Here is a 27010-nt window from a genome sequence, read left to right as displayed (position 1 = left end):
AACCGATCAATGATTCCCTCTCATCATTGATGTTTCCATCTCTTCTTTTCCCTTCCTCTCTGAAATCAATAAAAATATATTTTTAAAAAAGAAGAAGAGGAGTTGCTAGGTATTGGCCCCACTTTAGCTTTCTCTTCCTGGTAAGCACGCAGCTAGGTAACATTTCCTGGCCTGGCAGTCGGGCGTGGCCACACTGGCTGTGGAGTACGAGTGGAGAGGAGTGGGCCATTTCCAGACCACAGCCTTGAAAAGCTTTTCCTCTTCTGCTGGCTTGGACAGAAATAACTGCAAGGCCTTAGGACAGCCCTGGTCCCGTAGAGTTCCAGGTGAGAGGGAAGCCCCAAGGCCATAAGGTCCTCACTGCCTGCAGTAGAAGTGGTCACCCCAGTCATTCCTGAGGCAGGTTTCTCTAGAGCAGCGGTTGCCAGCCGGTGGTCTGTGAGGTCCAAAAGGTTGGCGACCGCTACTCTAGAGAACTCAGGCTAAGAAAGGCTGCCCTAGATGTCCCTGAACAGCTATAGAGAAATCTGACATACTGAGAAGTAAATGGGTCCTTGGGAATTCTGAGGTCTATTTTAGCAGTTAACATTACTCCAACCAATAGATCACATAAACTTTCAATACAAATCTGTTTACACCCACCTTTCAATGATTAAAATGAAGGTACACAAATGTCCGTATTTTTTTCTCTGCACGTAATAGAAATGGTTTATGCAATTCTGATGTGGTGATTTTAAAAGATCAGGCAACACAAATTTTAATGTAAAGGTAGATAATCTATTTTAAAATTACAAGTTCAATTACAAGAAAATAGATGTATCTATACATCAGCTTTACATATATGCAGAAATAATTGGACTTCGGAGCCCTAATGTTCCAAAAGTATTCACCTCCCTCCATACAAACCTACTTTTATTTGGCAACGGAACTACTGGATCCTAAAAACAGAAAGTGAATACACTTTTCAGATGCAATGCTTTGTCTTTCATTTGTACAACTCACCAAGGTTGTTTTCATTCTCAGCACCCTCAGTTCACCAGGATGCGATCCAAAGCAAACCAACCTAGATTTTTAGGAAAGAACACTTTCTAGGAACTTCACTACCTATTCTCTCTCCTATGAAGAAGTTGTCCCCACCCTCATGATTCTGAACAGAGTGTTGATGTTGTTGCTTCGAATTGCATCCCGACAAGCAGTGATCACCTGGTTCTTTGGTTTTCCAACTATATGAAAAGAAATAGCAAATCAGTACAATCTGAAAGATTATTAATAGTGAAATTATAAATCAGAGGCCAGCTTTAAAAGTGTGAAATTAGGGTAGAAGAGAGTTAATGGTAGTGCAAATTCAACTAAATTATCTTATCACTCCCTTAAAAAGAATAACCTGTGTGAGGAAGTTTATCACAAACCAAATCTAGAGACCATTTCAAACCTAGAAATCAAGTCAGTTTTATAGAAAAGGATCAAAGCTCATATCCACCTACCAAAGATTAAAAGGAAGTCAAAAGCACTGACCCCAAACAGCAGATTTTAGGTATAAATCTCTGGTTATTTCTGCTTCCTTTGCGTTACTTTACTGTTCTTTTTCTAACTTTTAAATTGAACACTTAACTCATGAATTTTCAGTCTCCCTTTGTTTTTTTTAATAAGGGTACTGAAGGCTTTCCTCTTAGGTATGTGTCACTAGGTTTTTCTTTCAAGGATGCCGCAAGGTCTAAGAAAAGGAGCTACTAGCTTTCTTGAAATCTGGGTACTAACCAAGCTGAACAGGCTGACTGAAACTCAAGCGACTGGTGCCAACTTGAGTGTTAAAAGTCTCAATAGATACAGGCCCCAATAGAAATTCTTGAAGCTACCGCCATCTTCAGTGATTCTCACCCCCAAATTACTAATAATAGCGCTATACAGAGACTTACCACGCAGATGGCCTGCTCTTTGAATTGCTTGATTTACTGCTTTGAGGTTTCCCAGCAGCTCTGTGTGATTGTTACAGCGAATCTTATATCCATTTAGCAAGTCTTTATTAAGATCATAGAGCTCCATATAGCGATTCTTCATTGTTTTCCTGTGGAAATCGATAGAAATTGACTATCACTGTACCTTGACACAGCAGGCTTAACTGAAAAAACCATGCAAACTTCTTAGAAACAAAAAATAGAAGACACCAAATTCTTAGCTGTTTGTCATTAAAGCAGGGTAATTCTAAATTTTGCTTTGAAAACATTGAGAGGTTTCTATCAAAGTACTCTATTTCTTACAAATAAATGGGAGACAAGTGGTCTTCCTCTCTTATCAGTCCACAGTTTGCTTGAATTTAGGAGCCAAGAATGATCAAGTGCCCACTGTGCTGGGAAAAGTGAGCAAGGTGATCGCCTGTCTTCCAGGCTTCAGATTAACATTCATTAGACAAAATCTGCTAGACCTGCCCCTATTCATTTTCACCTTTTTATTGTAAAATATAATGCACATTCGAAAAAATTCACAGAACAAATGTTTATTATCCAAGTCAAAAAGGCATTGCCAGCATCCCAGAAGCTTCCTAATGTGCTCTTCCTGAGGAGAAAATACTGTCTTATATGAGAATCTCTCCCCTCCATTTCTTTATATTTTTATCATCTATGTACGCTTCCCAAATGATACAGTTTAATCTGTTTCCAAACTATATATAAATGGAAACATTTTACACATATTCTTTTGAGTCTTACTTCTGCCTATCTCCATTATGCTTATAAGGTCTGTTCACGTTGGTACATGTTATTGAGATACATGCATTCTCATTGCAAGTAGTGTTCCATTTGTATGGACATACCATAATTTATCCACAGTAGTGTTATGCTAGTTTGGATTGTCTCCTCTTTGGAGTTCTCATGAACAAGCCTTTATGAGCATTCTTATAAAAATATCCTGGTTTATACAGGCATTAGTTTCTCTAGGTTGTAAACCAAGAGAGTTGCTGGGGCATAGGGTATGCGTATTTTCAACTCTACTGATAATGCCAAGTTATTTTACAAAGTCTTTGTACCAAACACACTCCTCCTAGTAGCATCTGAGAGCGGCTATTCCATATTGCTGCCATGTTTCATCTTGTACCTGTCCTAGTCACGGTAAATACTCACATGTCCCTCATCAGACGAGCATCCTCAGCTCGGACCAGCAAACTTCGGATCAGGTTGGAATTGTCAGCCATGTCAGCACTGAGCTTCTGATGCACTGAGTGATATTCATCCACCTGGAGACCATGAACACTCAGGAATGAAAAAGACCTCCCAGACTGCTTGAAAACCAGACAGCCTGAGAAGACACTGTCTACCATATAGCAAGGCCCTCTCCTTCCCCCTACCGACTTGGCCCATTGTGTCAGCTCCTCCTCAGTGAAGTGATTAGTCTGTGCTGCCTCCAACACTCACAATGACATTCCAGTTGGATCCTTTTCGTGCCTAAGCCTGGAGCCCTAGCAACGCTCATATTAACATTCTAGAGATTGGGGGTAGGAACTTTGTTATAATTTGGGACCAATCAAAATTGTTAGTTTTCCTTTTTCTTTTGAATTTGTGTTGTTGGAAATCCCTAAACCAAAGAGCAAAGTAGATAAAAGTAAGATGAAGGGTTAGCAAAGGAAACTGCTGATATATATATATTTTAAAAAGTATTCCCCTAAATCAAAGAAAGAAACCTAAATCAAAGAAAGAAAGCAGGGTGGTCAAGAGCTAACCACTCACTGTTATAAAAGAAATCCTTTAATTAGTGAACTCTCCAATACTAGTTCAATTTTGATTTTGAGAATTTGCAGAATTCTTTAAAATGTAATTATCATATAACACACGTACAGTCGTAGTGCCATTACTCTCCTACGAGAAACATTTCAGACATTAAACCACCACGTTCTCATAAATGCATCCATTGGTAGCCCTCACCTTAACTAGCACTTTTCGTAACTCCTCAAAGTAGACAGGGAAATCTGCTTCCACCTGAAGGTCTTCAATAGCAAAAAATGATGCAACTGACTGGATGATGTCACCAGCCAGCTCAATGTCATCAGTCTTCACAGTGATCTATCCAGAGGAAAAGAGACAAGTTCAGCATCCTCAGATATTAAAGACAAACTAAGCTGAAACCTGAATTTCCCCATTCTCAACACATTTATTGAGTATAAATTTATATGTGGATGAATAAGATAGGGGTTAACCCTCAAGGAAATTACAGACCACATTCATTATTTTAGCAGCAGGTTAAAAGATCATTCCTTTAGCCTCATAAACTAAACAACAAAATCATTCAAACAGTGAAAATGTTTCTGTTCACCTCTGTATTCCTGACCCTCCCCAAGTTAAACAAGGAAGTGCTAAAGGGAAGGAGGGAGGGAGGCAGAAAAACAGACTTAAGTTATGTCCAAAACATTCAACTTTACCTCTCCACTAAGCTTTACTTTTATATACAGCTGGCTACCGTTCCGTAAGGATGTGAAACACACTTGAAATGGAGCATTCTGAATGTCGGTGTCTTCTGGGAGCAGAAAGTTCTGGTTGAGCCAAACAAAAACCTTAAAAATGAATAGGATGAAGTGAACTTCAAGTATAGTCATTTTCAATTACAGTCATTGTTAAGAGTTATCCTCCTTTCTCGTTTCATTGTTTGGTAAATGAACATACCACCCCCACGAGGAAAACACTAACCACACTCCCTTTCCCCACCTTGTGCATGTTCATAATTATGTCTGGCCCCACAGCATGCATGATTTAATAGTATCCTCAAATTAGACATAAGCTTATATGCAATGCAGAAACAATTCAGGTATAGTGCTAATTCTGTTTACACGATAGCTCTTCTGTGGCTATGTTCTGGACAATGTAATCTGCTTAAAATTACTCCAGTCCATTCTTAAAAAAAAAAAAATAATGAAATATGCATGCACACAGAGCATAAACAGTGTGACACATCCACACAATAAAATTTAATATTAATAAGTTGATATTAATATTAATAAGTTAATATTTACAGTGGTTTATAACACAAGTTCCACATAAGAACAACCACGAGGCTTTTGGAAGGGCCCACCTATGGAGTGTCTGGTTCCATGGGCTGGGCACGGGCCTGAGAATCTATGTGATTAAAAAGCCTCACTAAGAATTCTGAGGTCCGGCCACGATTAAAGTCCATTGGTATCAGGTCTCTCAAATTTACAAGGTGCTTTCACACCAATTATGTAATCTTCAGGGACCCCTGGGAGGTAAGATATACTCACAGATAAGGAAACTGAGGCTCAGACTGGTGCAGGGCATTTCCCAAAAATCACTAAGAAATTAATCAGGTAAGGTAGCATTTGAGCCCAAAAATATTCCCAGCCCCAAGTCCCACTCTCCTTCCATTTGGATGCAGGGTCCTCTTTAAATACTAGGTCAGGACAACCACACTGGGACCATAACCATAGAGAGAAATTAAAAACTGGTGAGCATTCACCTGTAACTAAGGATTGTTCAGGTAAATACGGTCTGTATTTTTTCAGAATGAGGGGAGGGGGTACTTTAACAACATTTTTGTTAGGTTATCAACCAACTCCAAGCCATATAACTCATGTCATATTTACTGCTATCAAATAACTCATTCATGTGATTCCTCTCTTCTAATAAGTAACATCCAAAGGATTCTAAAATGCAAAAGTATTGAAAGAAAACAGCCGATGCTCACTCTCTGGGCCCGTTCAGCAATGGTAAAGTTGACGTAACCGAGCGGCTGGCTGGCGGAGTCCGGGCTGGTCAGCGCATACATGGAGAATCTGGGGAGCTGTCTGGTCAGTTCAAATACGTGAAACTGGGTGCTGTGGCCGACCAATGGGACACAAGAGAACGGTTTCAAAGCGCAAGGCCCAGAAAATACAGTCACTAAGTCTTCATGTTGATATTTAAGGGCACAAGGCCCAGAAAATACAGTCACTAAGTCTTCATGTTGATATTTAAGGGTTTCACAGATGGTGTGAGATTTGGAGATAACATAAATCTACATATACATATAAACCAAGGGCTTAAAAGAACCTAAAAAAATGTGAAAAGGCTTTTTGTCTTCCACAAATCCAGTGGATTTCCTCCACAAGCTGAGGTATATAAAACTCTAATATAAAGCTGCATCCCAACCCTTACAGTCTTAGTGGTCGAAACCAGAAGTAGACAAAACATCAGTTAACCATATCTTGTGATTATAAAATCATCAGACTAAAACCAGAAAATAACCATCTGAAACTTAAATACCCCCCTTTTTTGGAAGATTTCAAATTAGGGAAATAAGGTCCTGGGAACCAATAAAGGCTCCTGTGGCCCTGCAGGACCCCTGGCGCCATGGAAAAACCCGCACATCTCGCCCTCTCAGTGTCGTCTGCAAATAAACGGACTTGCAGAGGGTCACCTGCTTCTGTAACCCACGAAGGTCTTCAAGTGCAGATCCACAGGGACATCTTTGGGAGGTGTGATAGGGATGCAGATGGAGCTGGAAAGGCTGTGGATGCTGGGGTGGACCACGTGGCTCTCACCTAGAAAAATGCCCTCTGCGAAAATCATTACCGCTCGGATGATGGTGTCTGCAGGGAAGAGGGGAAACAGAAGGCAGTTGAAGAACCACTCGGAGATAGCACAGGTGCCTAAAAATGCCAGCTATAAATCATCTCTTACCGTTCGAAGTGGAAATGCACAATTCTGTGTGAGCAGCCCGAGTCTCGCTCCCCAGGTTGACTGAGAGGGCGGTGTGGAGCTTGGTGTTGGCTGGGATTATGCCCCACTGCCCATCGGCCTCATTCAGTGGGCTGCTCCACTCGGCCTGCAAAACATCCCACCACTTCCAACTCAGTCACCACACAGTGAACTGACATCACTGTTAATGCTGTGGTTATCTTATATTCATCTGGCTTTTCAGAATTCAGAAGACTCTCCTCATTAGCGCCCGCTTGCTCTACCCAGCCTTTTCCCAAGCAAAAATACCTTCGTCCCTTTCTGTGTTTCAGGTCCACGGTACCCCATCATGCCTTTCACATTTTTTACATTGATCTCTTAAAGTAACAAAATTCATTTAGCATAGCAAATTCAAAAATAGTTGTGTGCGCCCTAGCCGGTTTGGCTCAATGCAAAGAGCGTCAGCCTGCGGACTGAAGGGTCCCGGGTTGTCACTTTTTATGTTATTTGTTTTGTAAAAAGATACCCCATACATATTGTTCCTTCTTTTTTTTTTTTCCACTTAATACCACATATCCTTCCATATCAGCCCAAGTACATATACTTCATTCTTTTGAGCAGCTTCATATTCCCCAGCGTATACTCCCTGCTCCTGGTCACCATCTAAGCTGCTTCCCACCGCTCGCTGCTACCAATGGCGCTGCAGTAAATGTCTTGGATCACCGAAAAGATCGCTATTGCTCAGCTGCCTGCAAGTGGCGTTTCTAGATGAAAGGACACATGCCCCTCCATTCTGACCCAGGCAAACAAGGCTGAAGCAGCTATGCTCCTGCCAGTGGGAGGGAGGGAGCCCGCACGTGGCAGACACTGACATTCTCGTTCTGCTTTCACATGCCGACCCCCAAATTTTCAGATTCTATGTCCCCTCCACATTAGGCCCCACCTTGGCATTTTCCTCGTAGTTACGGAGTTCCAGCAACAGATTCTGTTTTTTCTGACTCAGCTCTCGGATGAGCTCCTGCTCTACGCTGGTGTCCATGAGGTTCCCTCTCATCTCAGCCGAGCCTGGCAGGTAGCCCCGGACTGAAGAGGAGGAACAGATGCTCACCACACTAAGGAACAGCCTACGTACAGCCAGGTCTGCTTGCAAGTCATCAGTTACCTGGTCCGATAACCAAACACCTAAGTTCTCATGCCCCAACAAGGGTGAACTTGTTAGGACCAGAGGATAGCAAAGCAAACATTTTACAGTGGCATTTCTGGTATTCTAACCCAATCAAACTGAAAATCTGACTTCTCAAGGATTTTCCCATCGCAATTTACTTTCCCCATCCACTGAACAGCAGATTAACTGGACGTGGCCATCCATCCGGTAATCTCCCTCCACCACACCAGCGATTGCAGAAGAAAAGTTGTCTTTAAAGATGACCTCCCCAGTTCGGTCACTTCGAGCATCAACCTGAAAGTAAAAGGAGAACTTGAAAAATCGCTTGTGTTACTGTTTTTTAAAAACACAGAAATGTAAAGGTCATTTAGGAGCAGCTTCCAAGAGTACTCCATGGAGCCCTGTGGTTTCTGAGGAGGCACCTAGGACCTTGGGCCCGAGGCCAGCTGCCTGGCTTCCAGTCCCAGCTTTGCCCTTGCTCTCCCTGGGATCGTGGGCAAGCTTCCTAACCACCCTGGCTGGGCCTGTCTCCTCATCTGGGGGACCATGACAAGAACATGAGGACAATAACTGCACATACACCCCTTAGGTTGGAATGAGGCCTAAAGGAGCTAACACATGTAAAGCACTTAGAACACGGCCTGGCATATAGAGGTATACAAGAAAGGTTAGCTCTATATATAAAAAAAAAAAATTATTACATATAAATGTTGAAATACAGCTATATCTAAAGTTTGAAAATGCCAAACTAGCCAACCTTCTACCACAGATAGAACCTTTTATAATACCCTGTTTAAGAGTCCCTCTTCCCCTTAAAAACTATTGGGATACCTAGCAAGTCTCCTATCATCTTTGAGTCTCCTCTTCCTAGGAGAGGCAAATACATACCCAACTCACCAGAAACAAATGCATCTCAAACTCAACAATGAAGATTTGTGTTCTAAGTGATGATTGTGTTCTAAGCAAAACACATGTTATCAACAAAAGACTAGCTACAGAAAATCTCAATGGCCCAGGCCACTCACTACTTTTATCTTTTCATAAACATCCTCTAGTCAAAACTACAAGGAGAAAATAAAGTAATTTAGGTCCTGGCCTACTACCAGCTCCTACCCTTGGTCTGGAGAACATCACATTCACGTATCCACGCTATTAGTAACATCATGGAAGCCTGAAAATTATGGGTGCTGAAGCCTTTCATCTTTGGATTTTCAAATTTCTTAATATGCAACTACACAGTCTTTCCTTATAATTGTTAACACTCAGGCCAGCATAATAGCAAAGGAAGTTTACAAGGTCCTGGCCAAAAGTAAAGAAAAACTGAAGGAGAAAAGCCAAGAATTAGCTGATCCCCAGGCAATCATCACTGGCAGAGGAGAGAGGGCAAACGGTGCCATGGAGATCACAAAACAATCCCGACCTGCCAAAACACTGTACAAAATTCTGATCTGAAGTGAAAAAAAGGAAAGAAAGCAAAAAGATTTTATTTTGAAGTTATAGCTGGGGAAACATTATTTGCATTCATTTATTAGAAAAGAGCGATACAAATGGTTCTTTATTAGCTTATTAAAATTCCTTGTTTTGCTGACTATGCCTAGTCACCCTGACTGCATGGATTCTCAGTCCTTCCAGGAAGAGATTTAGAAAGAATCCGCTGGAGATTATCACCCAACTAGAGCCGTAAGGCCAAAAGGACACTCGCTATAGTGTTGACAACTACAGCGGGAAGAAAAAATGTGGAAAGATTATGAAGTTAAATTTGAAAGCACAGCCAAGGAATGCGAGTTTATACCCTCACGTTACTGTTCTGAATCCTACAGCCAGTATGTCTCAGACAGTTATTAGTTTGAATTACACCTGAACTCTGCTATTTAACTTACCTTCCCATTGGACCAACCAGTTATCAGTTCGCACACTCCATCAGAATTAAGGTCAAAAGCATGAATGCTCATGGCATAATTTTTGGACTGAAAAGGAATTGCAATAATTAGTACAGAAGTCTCGCAGTGTGTAGAAAATCTCTGCATAGCAGAGGCTGAATCATACTAACTTTAATTCTCCAGTATCGGGCTGTTTTGTCGTAAACTCCAACTGTGCCGTTGGCAAGGGCATAACCAAACCGACTGCCATACACTGGGCAGAGAGAGGTGATTATCTGCAAAAAATAGCACATGAAAATACCTCAGCGTTTCATTAAGACTCAATTTAAGGTGAAGCATGGCTTTGTAAAACTGTCTGCCTTGCTACAAGTGTGTTAAAATTAGAATTAAATGCACTTCCAGTCCATTAGTGGGTACGGTATTCCTCTTTTCAAATGCATCTATTTCACAGGCTGGATCATCAGAACTGAATAAACTCCCAAAGTTTGCTGTTTTAGATCAAGCTTATGTGGCAAGTTTCAGCAAATTACAAAAAGAAATACAATAAGATTGAGGGGTAAAGGAGGAAATAAGCTCAGTACACAAGATCTAGAGTATGTACAATTCACACTAACTCAAAAATGTTTTCATGACTATTCCAATATTATACCTTGACTTATAATATTCCACTGTCTAAATTTATTTTTGAGAGAGAGAGAGAAACATCTATTTGTTGTTCCACTTATTTATGCATTGATTGGTTGATTCTTGTTTATTCCCTGATGGGGATCAAACCCACAATCTTGGTATATCAGGATGACACTCTAACCAACTGAGCTATTGGGCCAGGGCCCAGGGTCTAAATTTTAAAAAAACTTACAAAATCCACCACTAAATGTCTATTATGTGTATACTTTTTTTTCTGTGACATAATTTGTTTTTTAGAGATGAAAGACATTTTTTAGAAAGAAAAAACCCCCCACATAATCCTTAGAAAAGTGACAACCCAAGCACATGCCTCTGTGTATGTATGTGAAAATACACAGAATGCATATATTAGGACTGGGGTTTAACATCTCAAACAGATAAATTTTTACATACTAAACAAAATTACCTTTTAAAGTTAAAACCAAAGCTTAATAACATTCATGATCTTGCAGATCTACTTTCTCATTCTGACCCTAACAAAAGATATTTAAGAAATAAATTGTAAAGCAGAGAATAGTTATGTAATTTCCTCTACACCTACAGCTTTTCTACAAAACCACCCACATCACTTAACTCTGAATACAAAGTGCTGTTAGAGTTTCAGAATTATTTAGCTCGAGGCATTCTTCTGGCAGTCCTTGGTATTGGTGAACTGCCAAATAAATTATGATTTTGCTGATCTTGGAAAAGACATTTGAGCTAGGGGCAAAATCAGACTGACAGGACAAGAAAATGGCCCTGAAATGAATAATTTTAGAAAGTCCACATTTTCATATATTTAAGCCCAGATTGCCTATGCTCCTTAGTCCTTCCTTAGTTTACTAGTTTTTCTTATGTGGACTAGAGGGTCAATAGTCACCTCAAAGCCTTAGTTCTACTTCATATTTTCCTGGCCTCTTCCAGGATTTAGAAAAGAATGCACCCTCCTCACATCAAGTATTGACAACAGAAAACCAATGAAACGTGAATGATTCCCACCAAATGGGAAAAGATTTACTACAAATTTGCATGAAAGGGAAATGACAATGCAGGCACAGCACCGATAGGCCAGTGATTGTCAAGTCAGTTTTTTGGGGGGAGGGGATCAGGCTGAGAGGTGGCGAACCCCTTTAAGAATCTAATGAGCCTGGCCGATGTGGTTCAGTGGTTGAGAATCAAGAATAAGTGGTCAAGTGCGGTTTTAAGGCCAGACTCCCAAACACCACGTGACTACATTTTGCAGAATCGGGCCATTCTGACCTCTCAGACTCCCTTCTCTTTTTTTTTTTCTTTCTGTCGGTTTATAATGTTCACAAGCCATGTTCCTTTATCATCTTCTATTTCCTTAATTCAGAATATCCTAATTATTCTGTTTCCATCTTGCTCATTGCTGGAAAACCAGCAGCTTATATCCTAAGCATGCCAAAACAACAAAGGACCAGGGCAATCTTAGGGACTGCTTTGAAAAATGAAGTTTAAATTCTTTAAGAAACATATCAGGTTCAATCACATGAAGTAATTATAGTCACAAAGAAACTAGCCAAGTTCTCTAACATCTAATTCATAAGTTTACCTACAGAAATGTGCCTAAGAAGTACTTAATTTGAATGAAGAGAAAAAAGTATAAAAATCTCACTTATGTACTTCATTCAAACCCATTTAACAGACATGAGGAGGAGGAAGAGGACAAGACACACAGGTTCAAATCCTGACCAAGCCACTTAGTAGCCATGACCTGTGTGTGTAATTTAACGAAGAAACTTAATATCATTAAAATGGGAATAATAGTATTTCCTTCCCAATAGGATTGTTGTAGAGTTAAATGACTTAATTGATGTAAAGCACTTAGAACAGTGACTGACATATATTAGGTGCACAATAAATACTTGGCATGATATGATGATGATGATGTAACTCATTAAAGCAAATGCCTTTCCACTCAATTTTCCTCTATTTAATCAGTCTTTTCAAAATATGTCTTATACGAGATTTTTAAATGCTTCTTTCTCTGTAATGTCCAGCTCTGTTTAACCCCCAGTTTTTACCCTACGACAGACTAGATTGTGAGATGGCCAGCACGCTCATCTGATGTTACATTGGACTGTGCACATCTATGTTGCCCAAGGTCAGACTTCTCACCTCTGTTTCTGTCATTTCTGCCACAATCTCATCTTCTTTAAAAACTCGAATATCGAAGTCCTCAGATCCAACAAGAAGCTTAAAATAAAAATATGCATATTTAGTTCAGCAAGTGAACACAGAAAAATTCCCATAAATAAAACAAAAAATTGCATAACATTTTGTATGTTGCTACTGCTACCCAAGACTTCTAGTTTCCCAGTGAGCCAATGCTCGAAAAAGTTCCCTCCAATGTGAACGCCAACAAATTCAGTCAGTGAAGAAACAGTGGCTTGCCTGGCCAGTGTGGCTCAGTGGTTGAGCATCGACCTGTAAACCAGGGGGTCACAGCTTAATTCCCAGTCAGGGCACATGCCTGGGTTTCTGGACTCAATCTACAGTACGGGGCATGCAGGAGGCAGCCAATCAATGATTCTCTCATCACTGATGTTTCTATCTCTTGCTCCCTCTCTGAAATCAATACAAATATGATTTTAAAAAAAAAAGAAGTAGTGGCTCTAGAGATTTCCTCCAGCCATGGGGCTGCACATCCCATCAGGGCGTGTTCTTCCAGCTGCACCTGAAAGTGCTCGCTGGCTCAGCGCCTGCCTGCCTCAGATGGAAGCCCCATTTCCAATGCCAGAGCCTGGCATCCATGGACAAGAGAGGGGCAAGTCACTGCCCAACACAGCAGTTCGCTGGCTGCTCAAGAAGCTAATTTCTAGAGGAACCATGAGAATCAATTTCAAAAACGAAGTAAGAGCCAATCTCTAAAACTTCTAAATTCCTGAAAAAGTTGGCCAAACTTGAAAACTGTTTACTGATATGATTCGAAAGCATCAAAAGCAAGTTATAAGATTGTGAGTATGACTGCAGTCCCATCAACTGTGCCACCCTCCCTCCCTGTCCTGTGTCTTTGAAACATCATGGCCTTGATCTTTGCACTAGACAAACAAAGTGATGTATTGTTCAAAAGACAGGAGAAAGACAAATGAGGCCAGTGAGCTCATCACTGAGGCAACAGAGCCCAAGAGCAACCATGAGAAGCTGACACTTCTCCCAACACCAAGGCCACTGCACGGGAAAATTTATTCAGCTGAACACAAAGAGAAGTATCTCCTCCCCCACATACCTCTTTTTTCCCATCACCATCAAAGTCACACAAGGCCAAGGAATGAACATTATCTCCAGTGACCTGAAAACAAAACCAGTGTCATGAGCATGCCCTCTTTTTCCACTCCATCTGACTATAATAGCCACAGGGAAGAGAAGATTACAAACCACCAACAGGTGTTATTCAAATTTTGCATATTTTTTTAATGCACAGAATTATAAATATGGATGGTAAAAAACAAACAAAGCTAAATAAAGAACATTTAGAGTAAAAATGAGTCCTACAGAGAGTGTTTTGTTCTTCATACCGTCCAAAAAAGGTCCTTTCCTTCATGATCGAAACCCTGCAGAGCACAATTTCCACCAATAATCGCAAGAGGAGAGGAAATGTCCCCCAGTGTCCCCAACACAATTGCATTGGCCCCATCTGCCACCTAAGAAGAAAAAAAAATAAAATCTCAGATAACAAGGATGCGCAGGCACACGGGAGGTAACATGTATCCTTATCTGTATTTGGATACTCAAATTCCTCCGTCATCAATGTGAGAAGCCACATGGTCTCCTGAGAGGCAGGTGTATGTCACTGTGGCGTTCGCGTGCTGATGCAAGGCTGAGCACAGATGCAAGGTACACTCAGGCCCTTGGCGTCACACACTAATCTGCTACAATAAAGTGCTACAAAGTCCAAGGCTCTGTAGGATACTTAACCAAACATTATTCTAGATGCTTCTGTGGAGGTATGTTTAGACGAGATTAACATTTAAAATCAGTCTCTGAGTAAAGCAGATTATACTCTATGATGTGGGAGGGCCTCGTCCAATTAGTCGAAGATCTTAAGAGAAAAAAGACTGGTCCCTGAGGAAGGAAGAATTCAGAACACTGCCTTCAGACTTGTGTTTCAACATCAGCTCTTCCCTGGGTCTCCAGCCTGCTAGCCGACCCTGCAAATTTTGGACTTGACAGCCTCCACAACCATGTGAACCAATTCTTTAAAATATATCCCCCCCCCCCCAACCCCTCTCTCTCTATACACATCGTGTTAATTCTGTTTATCTGGAGAACCCTGACTAATACAGTCCTAAACTCAATTCCAGTCTTGTGCAATAACACAGGAAGCATATCTATGTGACCAAAGATGCTTAGAAGGGCAGGGAAAGCACTCACACACAGTTAAAGAAAAAAAATGGATTAGCTGGGCTTTATCAAAATGGAAAACTTTTACTCATCAAAAGATACCTACCTGTTGGAATAAGCCACATACTGGGAGAAAATATTTGTTATATATAAATCTGACAAAGAACTTGTACCCACTATCTCCAAAGAACTACAAATCAATAATACACACAAACTACTAATAAATAAATAGGCAAAGACTTAAACACTTCACAAAAGACATATAAACAGGCACAGGAAAGGGCGTTCTGCATCACTGTTCACGAGGGAAATGCAAAATGAAAGCGGTTAGCAATCATGACCAAATAAATGTCAAGTGGATGAAGCAGCTGCAAATGGCAAAATCACCGTGGTGTTGGACTACAGTACAACAGCCACGTAATAAACCAAAATCCATGTCTGATCTCGTTCAAGCATAACAAAAGTGAACATGAATGGGTCAGGGGGGTTTTATGGCGATCAAGGGGTATACTTGCCTCTCTGTAGAAAAAATCTGAATTATTGTAGACATCGTAAGCCAAAAGATTCGTCTGTGTCCCCACTAAAAGAGCATCACAGCCAAGTGCAGGGTTCAATACTCCTGCAGTCAGGCAGCTGACAGCCTGGTTAATGTTGAGAAGAGAAACATCAGACTCCAGGGGGCTCTGGTAGACTCTGGATGCGCTGAAATGCTGGCTCCGTGTATGAGGATTGTGAATAAAAACCTGCAACAAAACCAGTTCATTACATTCCCTTAAAATACGTAAAATTAACATACATTTTCTAAAAGACTAGGTTATTAACAGATATCAACATTAACAAAAAGTCACTTTAATCACCCATAAACTTACTTAAAACACCTACAACACAGTTCTGTGCATGGCTGGCTTTCAATCACTATGAATTGTGGGAATCCATGGTTCCTGGCATTGTCAAGAACAAGGTCATGTACAAGATCTAGTTCAGTGGTTCTAACCTTCTGGCCCTTTCAATACAGTTCCTCATGTTGTGACCCAACCATAAAATTATTTTCGTTGCTACTTCATCACTGTAATGTTGCTACTGTTACGAATCGTCATGTAAATATCTGAGATGCAGGATGTATTTTCATTGTTACAAACTGAACATACGACCGCCAAAGGGGTTGCGACCCACAGGTTGAGAACTGCTGATCTGGTTGCTTACTAGGGCAGCTTACATGCTAGGCTCCGCAGGCTGTCAGAGCACTCTGACACCCCAAAACGATCCCAGCAAATAAAATAATAAACACTTCCTTTAGTATCTTTCTTTCAACCAAGCACCGAATGAATTCACTTCCTAACCCTTAAAACAGTCTGGTAGTTAGTAAACCTGTTTTACAGACTTCAACTGAGTCATACAAATCTCAGATATAAAAATACATTTTGCCCCCTGAAATGTCCGGTTCCCCCTCTCAAATGTAAGCTCTAAGGGGGAGAGACTTGTCACATTCACCCTTGCACCTGCAGAGCTAAGAACAGTGCCCAGCACATAAGACCTCAATAAACTAGGGGCTGAGCTACTATCAATGGGCCCTTCCCAGCAGAAACAATATGAATTTCTGTCTGGCATTTGTCAGTGCTTCTTAACAATAACAATGAGCATTATTCTTTGCCAGAGCCTGTGCTAAGTGCTTTACTCCATTAAACAACTTAATGAAAATTATTTTTTAATTATGTATCCCAAGGCATATCCTAAGAATACACAACATAAGGGGAAGGGTTATTATATAAATGTTTTAATCATTATGAAATCTGCGCTGGGTCAGAGAACAGGGTCTCTAATCTCATTTCCATGACTTTCTAGTTGAGTGACCTCAAGTATCACTTCAAACCTTTCTGAACCACTAGTCAGTGACGTGGGAGGGATAAAAAATAACAGTTAACAATTAGTGACCATTTCTTATATGGCAAATGCTTCATATATATTAACTTATTTAATCCTCATAACAACCCGATGTTGTAGATACTATTATTAAGTAACTTGCCCCGGGTCATGAAATTAGTAGGTACCAGAGCCAATGCCCTTGGCATTGTTGCAAGAATGCCGAGATGATGAATGTCAATCCTCAACACTTTTTTAAAAATTGGTGGCCGTTGAATGACCATGTCTTGTTCATCTCTGTGACTCCCACACCTTGCACAGCACCTGGCACATCTTTCCCCATAAGTTATTCACTAAGTACATAGGTATTCAGTGAATAACTTACGGGAAAAGATGTGAATGTACATGGATACATATCAAAATCAAAAGTGCAATCTGAATCATTTCATTGGCGGGTGGGGTCGTTGTCTATTTTTTCATCAAGTTGTGTGGCTCGGGGCAGTCTGAGATAGTGGAAGGAGTTCAGAGGGAAAGGCAGAGAATCTGAGGTCTGTTACCACTGCTAACCCTGACCAGTCCCTTCCCCTTGCACAGTTCACTGCTCAGAAAAGCCATTCATGCGAGACCCCACTGTTCATTATTCTGCGCAGGATGGAGAACTACAGGACAACCGACCCGTTGCCGGGCAACCCAAGGCTGGGGGCGGAGTCGGGGGATGAGGGGCGGGGTCGAGGGTAGCGGCCCGCGGAGATCGTGGGACTCCAGGGGCCCAGGCTCCGTGCAGGTGGGAGCGGTTACCTTGCCCGCTTGGGTGGCAGCCGCCAGGCACGGGTGCGTCCCGTCGTAGCGCCCTATGGCCACCATGCGGGGGCTGATTTTGTGGCGCAGTTTCAGGGTGAACACGGGCAGCAGCATGGTGGCGGCGGCCCTGGGGAGGACGGCTGGTGGCCCGATGCCGGCGCAGCGGAGCCGGTCTCACCCGCTGCGGTGCGGGGCGCAGGGACCAGACCAACTCGGCGGCTCCAGTTGCCTCGGGCCCAGCGCGAAAGAGCGCGGGTCCGAGGTGCCCCCACCCCCGGGCTGCCAGCTACTCCGCAGTTGCGCAGACCCGCCCAGCTGCTTCTGCGGCTGCGCAGGCCCCGCCCAGCTCCTGCGGCTGCGCAGTAGAGCCTCTCCCGAGGCTGAGCCTGAACTTAATGGAGTCACGTGTTTTGCTGCTAGAATTTTTCCTCCTTATCTTCCATTACTAACCTGTCTACAGTGGCCAGGGCACCCGCGGGGCTTCTCCTTCTAGCTGCTATGGCAGTTTTGCAGTTCATTTTATTTTTTCGTTTTATTTTATTTATTTATTTATTGCAGTTCATTTTATACATTTTAGAATCAAAGGAGACAAACTTAAGGAAGGTTACATGAAATCCATCGTTGGTCAATTAAAGAGGCAGGAAAAAGGCAAAGTGAGGACATCTCTAGGATTGTATTAAATGCAAAATGCAGAAACACATACTTCTCTTACATAGCTGGGTGCCGGATAGTTAACATTTAACCTTCACAGTACTGTAGAGGTGCTCTGTGGGCAACAAGCTAACAATGAGGAGTTTTGTGGTCTCTGCCCTGGTGCTGCAGTTGTGACTCTGAGGGGTCCGGGAAAGAGAATTACTCTAACGTTTCAAAGGCACTTTATCCTAGACGCCTAAGAACAATCCATAGGGCTCACGGTTAAGACTGACTTTTGCTAAAGAAGCTGTGAGCCTGGGATGTGGCTCCTCACCGTGGCCTGCCCATTAGGAACTTACGATCAGACCATCCTGTGTGGTGACCTTCCATCACTGAGCTTGTCAGCCTGCCATGTGTCCGCCTGCTCTTGTCGGGTCTACTATGTGGCTCCTTCTTCATGCACAGAACCAACAGAGGAGATCGAGAAGCAGCCACCATTGATGAAGAAGGACCAGGCGAGTATGGTGTCCTGGAGGCCACGGGAAGAGAGGGTTGCCAGGAGGAGTATAACTAGGTCAGATGCTGTAGGTAGGTCTTAAAAAATGGCTTCTAGAATATTGTCGGTATTTGCATTTTGTAAATTCAGCTGTACAAATGAGCATCTTTTTTTTCAAGCCTATTGTTTCGTCTTGACTAGTTGTAACCTCTTTCATAATAATGTCCAAAGACTAAATTTGAGGGCGTTAGCGGAAGGTAAGACCTGAGCAGATAGCCGGATAGGCCTTGTCTCTGAGTACTCCCAGCCCCTTTCTGCCCCACTTCCTCTTCTGTCCCATGTCCAGACCCCACAGTCCTTAGCGGTTCTCTGGTCAGTCCTATAATGGAAATTGCCCTGAGTCTGTCCTCCTGTCTGTGTGCTGGGTAAGCCCGCAGGCCTCAACAGCACAAAGACCTGGGTTCAAATTCCTCATCCATCAGTCACTCACATTTATTCTCTACGCACTCTTGACACACACTAACTCCTTCTATCCTCACAGCCACCCCGGGGGGAGATCCTGTCATCACACCCATTTTACAAGAGAGAAAACTGAGTCATGAGAGGTTATATTACATAAACCCAAGGCCACCCAAACTGGCTAGAGCTGCACTGGTAGGTGGCAGGGCCAGGATGGCAAACCCAGGTGGTCTCCTGAGCTGCTAACCTCTGCACATACTGTGTCCTGCAGTGAACTTCTGGGGAGTGTTGCTGTGAGAATTAGACTAACTAATATAAATAAAGCACTTAAAGCTCTGCCTGGCACTTAATAAGAGCTCCCATAAAAAGTTAGTATTACTAGGTTGTTGTTATTATTACCTCTAGATGAAAAGGCTGCCTTTGACTTGTCAGGGTGGCTATTGTAATAAATCTGGTGTCTTTCCTGTCTTTTTTTGTTAGCCAGTAGCATTGTTCCAGATTCCCTCTCAGCCCTGGGGTGGGAAAGACCAACCTAGCCAGTCAAGGTCTGGTGGGAACCAGGTGAGGCCAAGAATTTAGATGCTGACTTAAGCACATGCCTGCTGCCTGCCCCTCCGGCTCCTTGTTCTCATTTTGTGTAGGCAAAGCACCCCCACTAGAGGGTGTGCAGGTGTAAAGAATGGAGGTTAAGCACCTTAGGACACTGGACTAAAGGCCTGGAGGGAAGCAAGGTGAGAGGGTGCCCTGGACAAGCCTCCAACAGTCACAAGGTTGATTTCTGGGGAGTGGGCTGGGGCTGGCGGCCAGCGGGAGCAGGTGTTTTGCATTATGAGAAACTGAGCAAAGGTATGTGAGCTCTCTCTATATTCTTTCTTTCTTTTTTTAGATATTTTTTTTTATTGATTTCAGAGAGGAAGGGAGAGGGAGAGAGAGATAGAAGCATCAATGATGAGAGAAAATCATGAACTGGCACAGAGCGAAAGAGATCAGGAGACATGGCTAATAACGCAGTCCCTGGTGGGATCTGGGACAGAAAAGGGTCGCTCGTGAGAGAACTGGCGAAATCTGATTAAAGTTCATAGTTTGGTTAGTAATACTGCACCAATGTTCATTTCTTTTCTTTTCTTTTTTTGTTAATCCTCACCCGAGGATATATTTCCATTGATTTTTAGGGAGAGTGAAAGAGAAAGGGAAAGACAGAGAGAAAAACATCAATGTGAGAGAAACACATCCATTGGTTGCCTCCTGCACGAGCTAGCCCCGAGAGAAGCCTGCAACCAAGGTACATGCCCTTGACGGGAATCGAACCTGGGACCCTTTGGTCTGCAGGCTGATGCTCTGTCCACAGCCAAACTGGCTAGAGCTGCACTGGTGTTAATTTCTTTGTACCATGATTGTGTAAGATGGTAACATTAGAAGAAGTGGGCCCTGGCCAGGTAGCTCAGTTGTTAGAGTGTTGTCCCGACAAGCCAAGCTTGCAGATTCAGTCCCTGGTCAGGGCACCTACAAGAATCAAACAATGAATGCATAAATAAGTGGTACAAGAAATCAATGTTTCTCTCTCTAAAATCAATAAATAAACATTTTTTTAAAAAAAGAAGCCTGACTGCTGTGGCTCAGTGGTTGAGCATTGACCTATGAACCAGGAGGTCACAGTTCGATTCCGGGTCAGGCCAATGGCCCTGTTTCGGGCTCCATCCCCAGTTGGGGCATGCAGGAGGCAGCAAATTAATGATTCTTTCTCATCATTCATGTTTCTATCTCCCTTCCTCTCTGAAATCAATAAAAATATTTTTTTAAATAAAAAAATATTTTTAAACATTGATAATGGAGACTGACTTCTATTTGCTGGACAATTAACTTCCAAATTCGGAACGCCAGACTCAGGGAGATGTGTCTATCACTGGAGAACCGCAGGCCAAATCCTGGGGCAGGCCTCTTCCATCACTCGGCAGGGAGCAGACAGGCCAGCACCAAGAGGAAGAGGAGCCGCTCACCCAGGGATCAGAGCGGGGCAGCAGGGCGTGGGACACCAGGACTGTTACACAATACCCTCGCTCCCTCCACCAGCCTAACAGCATCCAAGCACCCTCAACAGTTACAGGCACATAGCGGGTGCTCTTTAAATATTTGGTCAGTGAATGATCGGCCTCTTCAAATAAATCAATAGTCACATCTTAAATAACTCATTTGGCAGGACCAACTACCCCACTTTATGGTTCTCTCCACCTGAAAGAGCCCCCAGATCTTTATAAGCCTGGCTCCTACGTGTCAATCAGATCTCTTGGTCCAAGGCTGCCCTCTTCACAGAGGCCTGTCCTGAGCCCCCAGCCCCTCTCGTTGCCCTGCGTTTCAATCCCACCCTGTAGGGTTGGCCTACTGACTTCTCCCCGCTAAAAAGTTCTAAATCAGCGGTTCTCGACCTGTGGGTCGCGACCCCTGAAAATACATCCTGCATATCAGATATTTACATTATGATTCATCACAGTAGCAAAATGACAGTTATGAAGTAGCAACAAAAATAATTTTATGGTTGGGGGTCACCACAACATGAGGAACTGTATTAAAGGGTTGCGGCATTAGGAAGGTTCGACCTGATAAGCTTAGACTGATAAGCACTGGGGAGTGGCACTTCTTTCTTCTCCTCGTTTGGCACTAGGACACCCACAAGACCATGCTTGAGATTCTGGGCAGGATTCTGAGCCTGACTCATGATTCTGGGTGAGCCAGAGACTCCTGAGGTTCCACTTGAAGATTCTTCAGAAAATAGAGAAAACATATGATCTCACAGGATTCAAATAACACAATAGCCTTGACAAACAATTCACTCAAAGAAACACACTGATTCATTTCTGTTGATGTAGTTCTTCCGAACCTTCTCTGGCTCCAGGCATACGCTTCTGATTTTGAAATACCAATATAACTTACATAAGTTGTGATTTTTGTTTAATCCGCAAATACACTCTCCTTCATCTCTTTGTTGTTGTGATGGATGCAAGCCTCCTCCTGACTTGGTCTCCCCCTGCCAAACCCACAGGGGCATTGATGGGAAGATGTGACCAGAGCTGTGCCCACAATGACCTGTTGGCCCTGCCAAGGCAAGGCAGACCCAAGAGCCTTCGGATGCTTTTGAAATTAGAAGAGGCTACAGTGGGATGGGGTCAGCCCTGCATCCCAGGAGCAGAGGGACCGGCTCCTGGCCCAGCGCGCTCCCAGGGTTCAGATCAAAGCTGATGGCGGGAGTGCATTCCAGTTTCCTAGGTGTGTGCTCCTTATAGTGCCCTGGAGCCATACCTGGGCGTGGGCAGCATCAGACGCTGGCTGAGGCTTGACTCAGCATTCGTAACCACCTCTTTGGGCGGGAAGCCACCTCTGGCACACCGCTCTGGGAGGCTTGAGTTTTTCCACCTTCGAATGAACTCCTGTAGCTGAAAGCAGCATGCAGCTGGGCAGATTGAGCATCTCCAAGGGGCAGAGTAGGCCCAAGGAGACTCCAAGTTCCGTTTCTACTACAGTCCTGGCCTTTCCAAGCAGGAAGGGGCCAGACAGATCACCAACCTGGGCCACTATTTGTCTTATCCTTGTCCTGTTCCTTCACTCACCCACCCTCACCTCTTTAACACAGCAGGTCTTTTTAAAAATATGTAATTTATTGCCTGGTGCCATGGCTCAGTGGTTGAGCATTGACCTATGAACCCGGAGGTCACAGTTGGATTCTTGGTCAGGGCTCACAACTGGGTTGTGGGCTCCATCCCCAGTAGGGGGCGTGCAGGAAGCAGCCGATGGATGATTCTCTCTCATTGATGTTTCTCTCTCTCCCTCTCCTTTCCTCTCTCTGAAATCAATAAAAATATATTTTAGCCCTAACCGGTTTGGCTCAGTGGATAGAGCGTCAGCCTGCGGACTGACGGGTCCTAGGTTCGATTCCGGGCAAGGGCATGTACCTTGGTTTCGGGCACATCCCCAGTGGGGAGTGTGCAGGAGGCAGCTGATTGATGTTTCTCTCTCATCGATGTTTCTGACTTTCTATCCCTCTCCCTTCCTCTCTGTAAAAAATCAATAGAATATATTTAAAAATATATATATATTTTTTAAAAATGTATATGTAATTTATTATTTGAATAGGTAATACTTTGATATGAACCAAATTAAAAGGTAAGAAAGCATACACACAAAGATATGGAGAAATTGGTGTGCACTGTTGGTGGGAATGCAAATGACACAGCCACTGTGATAAACAGGATGATGGTTCTTCCAAAATTAAACATAGAGCCCAACCGGAGTGGCTCTGTGGTTTAGCATCGATCCAGGAGGTCACGGTTGTATTCCTGATCAGGGCACATGCCCCGGTTGGAGCTCCTCCCTCGTAGAGGCAGCTGCTTGATGATTCTCTCTCATCACTGATGTTTCTCTCTCTCCCTCTCCCTTCCTCTCTGAAATCAATAAAAGTAAAATATATATATTTTAAAAAGATTCCATACACAGATAAAATAATTAAACATAGAACTACCCAAGGATCCAGCAAGTCCACTGTGGGTATGTATCCAGAGGACATAAAATCACTGTCTTGAAGCGATATCTGCACCTCCATGTTCATTGCAGATATCTTGTACCCCAATATTCATAGCAGAATTAATCACAATAGCTAAAACGTAAGAATAGCCAACAGCTATAAAGCTCTTGCCTTGCGACAGCTACTGTTCTAAGCACATTAACTTATTTAATCCTCACAACAACCCTGTGATGTAGGTGCCATTATTAATTATTCCCATTTTACAGGTCAGGCCTTCCAGGCAAGGTCAGTAACGTGCCTAAGATCATGGAGCTAATGACTGAGAGAACCGGTCTTCGCCCACAGAGCGGGGCTGCAGGCCTCTGGGCATGCAAACATTTAATGAGTTTCACGCCAGGCCCTGAGCTTCCTAGCGAGAAAGATGCGATGATGCCTTAGACATAAGCCCCAACTTCAAGGAGTTAATGACTACAACAGGGACACCATTCACCCTAATGCAAGACAGAGAACTGATCAGCGTTAAAAGGGAGAAACACTGAATGTCCTGAAGGGTAGAGGAGGGATGGTGAGGAGTGAAGCCGTGTGGAGGAGGTGACATCTGAGTGTGAAGGGGACCAGCATGTATGGAGCAGTGGTCCTGCACCAGCCACTTCATATGTTGAGTCTTCCCAACAACCCTATTAGCCCCTCCATTTCACAGATGAAAACGATTGAGGTTCCCAAAGCTCCATATGTATATATCCTATATTATAAAAGCCTAATATGCTAAGTGTCTGGTCTTCCAGTCATCCGTTCAAGCAATCAAAGTGTAAACTGCTAATGATATGCTAAGGCCGCTCAATTGTTATGACGTGCACTGACCACCAGGTGCAGAGGCTCCAACTGGTAGGTTAGCTTGCTGCTGGGGTCTGGCCAATCGGGACTGAGTGAGACAGGCCAGACATGCCCTGGAGCCCTCCCTCGGCACCTCCCTGGCTGGCCAACCTCCTGTGGCCCTCCCCGGCCCCAATCATGCACCGGTGGGGTCCCTTGGCCTGGCCTGCACCCTCTCACAATCCGGGACCCCTCGGGGGATGTCAGAGAGCCGGTTTCGGCCCGATCCCGCAGGCCAGGCTGAGGGACCCCACTGGTGCATGAATTTGTGCACCGGGCCTGTGGTATTACATAAGCTGCATTTCAGCGGTGAGACCAGGACCCTCTCCCAGGTTGGTCTAGAACTCAGAGCCGCCAAGGCATTCGGATGCTGACCCCAGCAGCCCTCCTCCCTTGGGAATGTCTGGGAACTCTAGTCAGCTGGGTGTGAAAGGCGGCTAATTAAGAAGCCAAAACACTTTGAAGATGCCATTGCCCATAAAAAGTGCTGGTTCCCACAGTGGCAGACAGGGAGGCAGAGAGGGTTGTGGGATGACAATGTAAGGACAGGGTAGGAATTCCTGGGCAGAGGAGCCATGAGTGAGGAGGCTGAGATTCCACACATTTCAAAAACGTCCTCCTCTGGCCCCAGCGCCGGGCTGACCCGTGGATCCTGAGTGACGGATGAATGATGACTCTAACACCCGTTTCTGCGAAAGAGTGGGCTAAGGCACTACTTGGCTATTGCTGCCAAGTAGCCCTGTTCACCTGCCCCCTTTGGCTTTTAGTGTCATAACAGCTTGAACTAAAATTAAGCTCTAGATACAATTAGCAGGATAAGCATCCCTGAAAAAGTACATGCTTCTACAAGGCCGGGTCTTTAAAGACTAAACATAGAGATTCTAGCAAAACACCCTGGGGGATCGGACTTGTTTGGAAAAGTCAAGGTAGGGACTGCCGCCTTCGACAAGGTCCCCCCAGAAACCCCCAACCTTGCAGAGAATCCTCCTACAAACCTTCCAACCAAGTCCCGTGCTTCCCCACACCCCAGGTGGCCACCATTGGGGAGCAGAGCTGCCCAACTGCCGTCTTCCTTGACCCACTCTCCCCCGCCTTCCACCATAACTTCCTCTGCTGTCTTCCCAGTACATTGGCTCACTTCAGGCTTGTTCATCCTAAGCAGGAACCTTTGTGAAATTATAAACTCCATGTACTAGTTGCCCTTCTTTCTAAGATGCCTTGAAGTCCATTAAAACTGTGAATACAACAAAAACAGAGTTTTTCTGCGCATTATCTAGAAGCCTCTTTCTTTTTGGGGCCCTGGGGCTAGAGCACACGTCTCCCGGCTGAGTCCAGGATTCACTAATCCCACGCTTCCTCTTTCCATGACCTCAGGTAACTCCCTTTTCTTTCTCTGGGCCTCAGTTTCCCCACCCCCAGGTTCCTCGCAGCTCTAAGGTGGTAAAATGCACAGACCAAGCCAGTCGGTCTGGGTTAGAATCCAGGCTCTGCCCTTTTTTGGCAAGCAAGTCACTTAGCTCACCTCTGCCTGCCTCAGTGGCAGCATCTGTGAAATGGGGGACTACTTCGCAGGGCTTTTGAGTGACCTTCCTTCCTTCCTTCCTTCCTTCCTTCCTTCCTTCCTTCCTTCCTTCCTTCCTTCCCTCTTTCCTTTTCCTTTGTAAAAGAAATACAAGCATAGGACAAACATAATTCAAATGCTTTAAAAAACACAAAAACATACACTATAAGTCCCTCCCAGCTGAGCTGACCCGGGCTCCCTAGTCCCCCCTCAGAGGCAACCACTGTTACGTGTTTCTTAGTCTCCTTGCAAGCCGATTCTGTTCGTATACAAACATGTGTGACTAGGCAGCTTCCCCCCGCTTTTCCCCCTTGAACAGTGGCCCCCTGCATCTCACGATGCTGCACTTCGCTCCCCTCGGTTAACATTGTATCTTCTCCATCTTCTCCTTCCTTCCCCACCAGGACGTGCAGAGCTGCCTGCTGTTCTCCGGGGCTGCCTGGAATTCCAAAGCATCGACGCCTCATGATTCCTGAACATTCGGTCCCTTCCCAATGCTTTACAAGCAGGATCACCGTGAGTTGCACCCACGTCCTGGGGTAAATGAATAGGATAGTTTCCCAGCGGCAGCGTTGTTTCCTGCCAGCACATAGGCCGTCTGTGTCCTGGGGCCACTGTGTGTGTCACCATCCCTGTCAGATCCCGTCTCTCCCCACCTCCCCCACCTCCCCAAGCAGCACACGGCACATTCCGGATCTCTGCCAATCAGATAGACATTTAAGAAATGATATCTGGTTGCAGTTTTCATTTGCATTTCTCTGACCATAGTGTAGATGAGTATCTATCACTTGCTGTAAGAGCAATCGGTGTTATTTTTTTCTTGGTCGTCCCTTCCTGCACTGATATGAATGATCTAAATATTCTACCAGAGACCCAGCCCTCCCCCTGGGAAACCCACGCCATTAATCCCACGCTGATCCCTCTCTGGCCCCTGTAGGGGATGAAGAGGGCGATCTGTCTGTCCTGGTGCCTCGGGACCACAGCCGTGACCAATGACCCGAGCCTCCTTTCGGGATTTCTAGCTGTAAACCAAGGGCGATAATTTAGCCCGGGTGCTGGGACCATGACTCAGCCCAGGCCCA

The 27010-nt window shown here is 44.0% G+C and overlaps 2 protein-coding genes across 9 annotated transcripts in view; one reads left to right on the top strand and one right to left on the bottom strand.

The window, feature by feature from the left end:
- The window catches only part of MT4 (metallothionein 4), a 41546-nt gene that overhangs the window by 2430 nt on the left and 12106 nt on the right, over window positions 1-27010 (top strand). Inside the window, exons 1-4 of one of the 5 annotated variants that reach the window (XM_023747501.1) lie at window positions 17098-17376; window positions 18492-18614; window positions 22019-22242; window positions 26333-26444. In XM_023747501.1, coding sequence (XP_023603269.1) covers window positions 26394-26444 — 51 coding nt within the window. In that variant the 5' untranslated portion in view covers window positions 17098-17376; window positions 18492-18614; window positions 22019-22242; window positions 26333-26393. Of the gene's footprint in view, window positions 1-17097; window positions 17377-18491; window positions 18615-22018; window positions 22243-26332; window positions 26468-27010 lie in introns of those variants that run through there. The other 4 variants (XM_023747504.1, XM_023747502.1, XM_023747505.1 and 1 more) reach the window with 4 other exon arrangements.
- Window positions 756-17695, bottom strand: BBS2 (Bardet-Biedl syndrome 2). 4 transcript variants are annotated; one of them, XM_006106729.3, is made up of 17 exons: window positions 17391-17694; window positions 15248-15475; window positions 13907-14032; window positions 13618-13680; window positions 12507-12584; window positions 9872-9976; window positions 9702-9788; window positions 7980-8115; window positions 7600-7739; window positions 6660-6804; window positions 6397-6568; window positions 5686-5815; window positions 4409-4540; window positions 3915-4052; window positions 3117-3229; window positions 1917-2065; window positions 756-1223 (listed from the first exon to the last, which is right to left on the bottom strand). In XM_006106729.3, the coding sequence occupies exons 1-17, from the start codon at window positions 17505-17507 to the stop codon at window positions 1117-1119; spliced, it is 2166 nt and encodes a 721-aa protein (XP_006106791.1). In that variant the 5' UTR covers window positions 17508-17694; the 3' UTR covers window positions 756-1116. The 4 variants fall into 4 exon arrangements, with proteins under 4 accessions (XP_006106791.1, XP_023603264.1, XP_023603265.1 ...); XM_023747496.1 differs by lacking the exon at window positions 13618-13680 and having other exon boundaries at window positions 17391-17695; XM_023747497.1 differs by lacking the exon at window positions 9702-9788.

This window comes from Myotis lucifugus, unplaced genomic scaffold (assembly GCF_000147115.1).
Source record: "Myotis lucifugus unplaced genomic scaffold, Myoluc2.0 scaffold_895, whole genome shotgun sequence".
Taxonomy (NCBI): domain Eukaryota; kingdom Metazoa; phylum Chordata; class Mammalia; order Chiroptera; family Vespertilionidae; genus Myotis; species Myotis lucifugus.
This window is presented reverse-complemented; position numbering and strand designations above follow the sequence as displayed.